General features: G+C 41.8%; 1 protein-coding gene across 1 annotated transcript in view; it reads right to left on the bottom strand.

Moving 5' to 3' along the window:
• Positions 1 to 5,000, bottom strand: part of LOC143287835 (uncharacterized) — a 127,624-nt gene that overhangs the window by 18,787 nt on the left and 103,837 nt on the right. Inside the window, exon 20 of the mRNA XM_076596073.1 lies at positions 1,740 to 1,880. Within this exon, the coding sequence (XP_076452188.1) occupies positions 1,740 to 1,880 (141 nt within the window). The remainder of the gene's footprint in view (positions 1 to 1,739; positions 1,881 to 5,000) is intronic.

The raw sequence follows: 5,000 nt of genomic DNA, 5'->3' as shown, positions 1-5,000 counted from the left end.
ACATTACATGGATCACAATATACCCCACAACAAGTTTATTCACCACCAGAATCGGAGAGAATATAATATTAAGTTCAATAAGCGTGCTTCAGCAATATGGGAAAAGCAAATAAGACTTTATAGAAGGGGAAAAGAACCGACAGACTTCATACAAGCAACAGACCGAAGATGAGAAGGAAGTAATAACATCCCAACAGCTGCAGAGATTAACAGACATACAGAAATGAAATACAGATACGTGTTCACCCTTCAACAAATTCAAGGCAAAAGGAGGATGTTTCGATACGCGAGCAACAACCCAGCATTAATTATAATGAATACAACGAGAGCAAAGCATACAAAGTACCTTAACAGGTCTTCAAAACAGTTGTTTGTTTATTTGTTTTCAAAGGGGCACATACGGTGAAGCAAACGTCACAGAACGTAACAATAACATCCCGATATGATACTTTTCTTTAAAGGCAAGGCACAATGACAGAACATATATTTAAAAAAAGGCAATGACTTGTACATTGTCCAGCACGTTACAGAGCAAAAGGAAATCGCAGAGGAAAGAAAGGAAAATTCTAGTATTATACTCTATGCAGTAAATACAAGGCGAAAGAATACAGCAAAAAGAAAGAAAAGAATAAATTCCAGCATTACACCTTTCTTTTAGGCGAATACAAGGCGAATAGAATGCAGCAAAAGGGAAGGGTTAATTCTCATTTACACTTTTGCAGCGATTTTACTAGGCGAAAGAATACAGTAACAGGAAAGAAAGGAATTTAAAAGTTCAGCATTATACTTTTGCAGCAATTTTACAATGCCAATGAATACAGCAAAAGGAAAGAAAGGGTTTATAAGTCCAGCATTACACTTACGCAGAAAATACAAGGCAAAGAATACAGCAACAGGGAAGGATTAAAGTCCAGCATAACACGTTCGCAGCAACTTTTACAAGACGAAAGAATGCACCAATAGGGAAGGATTAAAGTTTAGCATTACACGTTAGCAGCAAGTTTACAAGACGAAAGAATGCACCAATAGGGCAGAATTAAAGTTTAGCATTACACGTTAGCAGCAACTTTTATAAGACGAAAGAATACACCAACAGGGAAGGATTAAAAGTCCAGCATTATACTTTTGCAGAAAATACAAGGCAATTCATTTTTGCAGCAATTTCACAAGGCGAAAGAATACACCAACAGGGAAGGATTAAAGTTTAGCATTATACTTTTGCAGAAAATACAAGGCAATTCATTTTTGCAGCAATTTCACAAGGCGAAAGAATACAGCAGAAGGACAGAAAGGTATTATCATACTCCAGCATTACACTTTCTTTTTTCTTCTTTTTTTTGTCAGGAATACAAGGCAAAAGAATGCAGCAAAGGATGGGGATGAATATTTTGAGCATTACTACTCTTTGGCGGTGATTACAAAGTTTTACACAAGTACTGGATTTGTCAAGCGCTTATTATGTTTGCTTCTGCTCGTATTATAGCGGCACTATGATATGAATGAATGATTTCATATAAGATAAATAAATACATCACAGAAAATACAAAGGTGTGGCTGAGACCGGTTAACTCCTGAGCCACACCTTTGGGCTCCCCCTCACCCCCCACCCCACCCACCCTACCCCTTAATACAAGATATATATAGATGGTAAACGGATACATTGCAAGATTCCCCCTCCCAAAAAAAAAAAAAAAAAAAAAAAAAAAAAAAAAAAAAAAAGGATGATGAACTCAGGATACCTCCCCAGGTCTCGGTCTTCTGCGACTTGTGGACGATGCCGTCGCGGCTGCTCCACGACTGGGTCCTAACGGACACGCTACCCCGGGTGGAGGGCCCGCCGGCATTTCTTAACTGCTCCCTGAGCTGCCTAGTGTTTAGCGCTAATCGGCCATCCACCCAGACACCATCATCAGCATCAGCATCAGCATCAGCGTCAGTCAGCACACGACGGGACGAGGAGGAGGAGGAGGAGGACGAGGTAGGAAGGAGGTGGGTGAGTTCAGGCCGCAGTCACCAACCACACCATCCAATCATGCAGGGACAGACAGGTCACACAGGTCAAGGTCAGGTCACTGAAGGTCAAGGTCAGGTCAACACGGCATGGGCATGCAAGCGCAGGCCAGTCGCCCCACACCCTATCCCCGCCTCCCCACACCCTTCACCCCACCCATCCCTCACCCAAAGGAACCCGAACTCTGATCACTTTTACATTGTTTTCTTTTAAAGCGTGACACTGACAAGAGGCTTCTGAGGGACGTTGGGTGAACACACCATGCATACAGTCTAAGATATAATCACACGAGACAGAACATTTTGAGAAAAGTGTGAATTCATCAGGACCCACGTCGAGCAAATGTAGGGAGATTTACGAGAAACTTGAGTAAATAATTTTTGGATGGTTCGGTTCATCGACCCATCACCTCTCTCTCTCTCTCTCTCTCTCTCTAGGAAACGAATGATGAGCGCCCAATTGGCAGCCGTCAGTCGGCTCTACTCAGGTAGGCAGCCTGTTGTGCAAATGACTCCAGTGTTTGTAACGCGCTCTGAGGTTGGTCTCTGACCGAGGATAGGGGCTATAATAAGTATCCACATCATTCATCGTTATAATAATCATTGTACTGTGCCGTACTGCACTGTATCACAATCGCATGGCATATGGTATGGTATGGTATGGTATGGTATGGTATGGTATGGTATGGTATGGTATGGTATGGTATGGTATGGTATGGTATGGTATGGTATGGTACTGCATTACTCTTTTGTCGTAAGAGATTTTCTTTTTCTCTGTGTTACTTCTTCTTCTTCTGCGTTCACTCGTATACACACGAGTGGGCTTTTACGTGTATGACCGTTTTTACCCCGCCATGTAGGCAGCCATACTCCGTTTTCGGGGGTGTGCATGCTGGGTATGTTCTTGTTTCCATAACCCACCGAACGCTGACATGGATTACAGGATCTTTAACGTGCCGTATTTGATCTTCTGCTTGCATATACACACGAAGGGGGTTCAGGCACTAAGCAGGTCTGCACATATGTTGACCTGGGAGATCGTAAAAATCTCCACCCTTTACCCACCAGGCGCCGTCACCGTGATTCGAACCCGGGACCCTCAGACTGACAGTCCAAAGCTTTAACCACTCGGCTATTGCGCCCGTCTTCTCTGTGTTAAATTCGGGCTGCTCTCTGCAAAGGGAGCGCATTGTGACAGTGAGACAGCGACACTTTTTTTTTTTTTTTTTAATTAATTTTGTTTTCACATCAAAATGGCTTTTCTCAAAAGAATTTCGCAGGGGACAATCACCATCTAAAACTTGAAGATTATGCATTGTACATTGGCAAAATATGTGTGTGGTCGGTACGTGATTTACCATGAAATATACTGTTCTTTGAATTGGAAACGACCACAAACACAACATATAAGTTGATTTTTAACTTCTCGTTTTCTTCTTTTTCTACTATTCAGGTGTTCAACAACAAAGGATGAGAAATATCATTCACCTCGAACTACTGCTGGGTTTCCATAATATCCCCCAAAGCAACAGAATTTCTGTGGATGATGACGGTGAATACCAGAGAGACATTCACCCGATCTTCTCCTACATCGAGCCTTAGCAATAGTGTGATAATGTAATCATATATATGTCTAATATCATCATCTTAGATGAACAGCCTATAGATGAATTAACGACGAGCCTTAGTAAAAATAGAGTGATAATGTGATCATATATATATATGTCTAATATCATCATCTTAGATGAACAGACTATAGATGAATTAACGACGAGCCTTAGCAATAATAGTGTGATAATGTGATCATATATATATGTCTAATATCATAATCTTAGATGAACAGACTATAGATGAATCAACGACGAGCCTTAGCAAACGCGTAATGGCGGACTCGACCCTGTGCTAATTCTCGTTGGGATGCCGCGAGCCACGCATAAGTTGGTTATCTCAAGCCAGCGCAGTTATGTAACCTTAGCCGATAATGTTATCCGAACACGGAAGCAAAACGCAAGAGTTTCAAGAGTTTATCTGTTTTGTCGACAGTTGTTCTGTAACGACTGTTCTCTCTCCTCAGCAGCTACATCGTCATCTCTGCTCACTGCAGCTGAATATTTTAGTCAACTTATTTTGTTTTGACATCACAAGTTTGATTTTTTTTTGTTTATTTGCTTTGAAAAGATATCTGTTGTTTTATTTACCTTTATGTTTCTTCGTTGAGTTATATTTCCACGAAACGTGTTTCACATTATAACACACTATGGCGCAAATTCGGACAGCTTTACAGTTCTAAAATTGATAATGAACATCGTGTTATGTCTGTTGAAATTGTTCTGAGTATAAACTGTTTCATTTTCATTCATCTATCGCAGGACTGCTTTGAATAGGTTGGGATCTTCTTTTGAATTAACAACCGCGTCATCAAAAGGGCAGAGAACAACACAGCAATAACTATGAACATGATGCTATACTAGCTGTGGAAAACGAGACAAAAGGAGCAATAGGGCACTAGCACAAACACACCCACACCCACACGCACACACATGGATTTCCCTGGCAGGAAAACGGGCTGCCACTCTCACTCTCTGGGACTATTTGTGACTAGCCACAGCACCGACCACCTCTGACTAACTAGCCACTGCACTGACCACTTGTGACTACCCAGTGCTCTGACCACCTCTGACTAACTAGCCACAGCATTGACCACACACCATCCCGAGAGGTGTCCAAAGTCGCATCGTAAGGTCATCACATAACAGTCCAGATCCAGAGTTGACACTGACTTTGTGTGCATGAACCTACGTTGTCACACACTGTCAACATACTTATCTTCTCCCAAAACCCACCACACTTCACAAGTCTGATCCTCAGATACACGCTGAGAAACGTATGGACCCAAGATGACTCTCTCCACACACCCCCACAATGTCTGAACGCAGGATCATTTGACAAGAATTCATTTCAGATCTGTTTCTGATAAATATTTTCAATGA

Source organism: Babylonia areolata, chromosome 12 (assembly GCF_041734735.1).
Source record: "Babylonia areolata isolate BAREFJ2019XMU chromosome 12, ASM4173473v1, whole genome shotgun sequence".
NCBI classification, from domain to species: Eukaryota; Metazoa; Mollusca; class Gastropoda; order Neogastropoda; family Buccinidae; genus Babylonia; species Babylonia areolata.
This window is presented reverse-complemented; position numbering and strand designations above follow the sequence as displayed.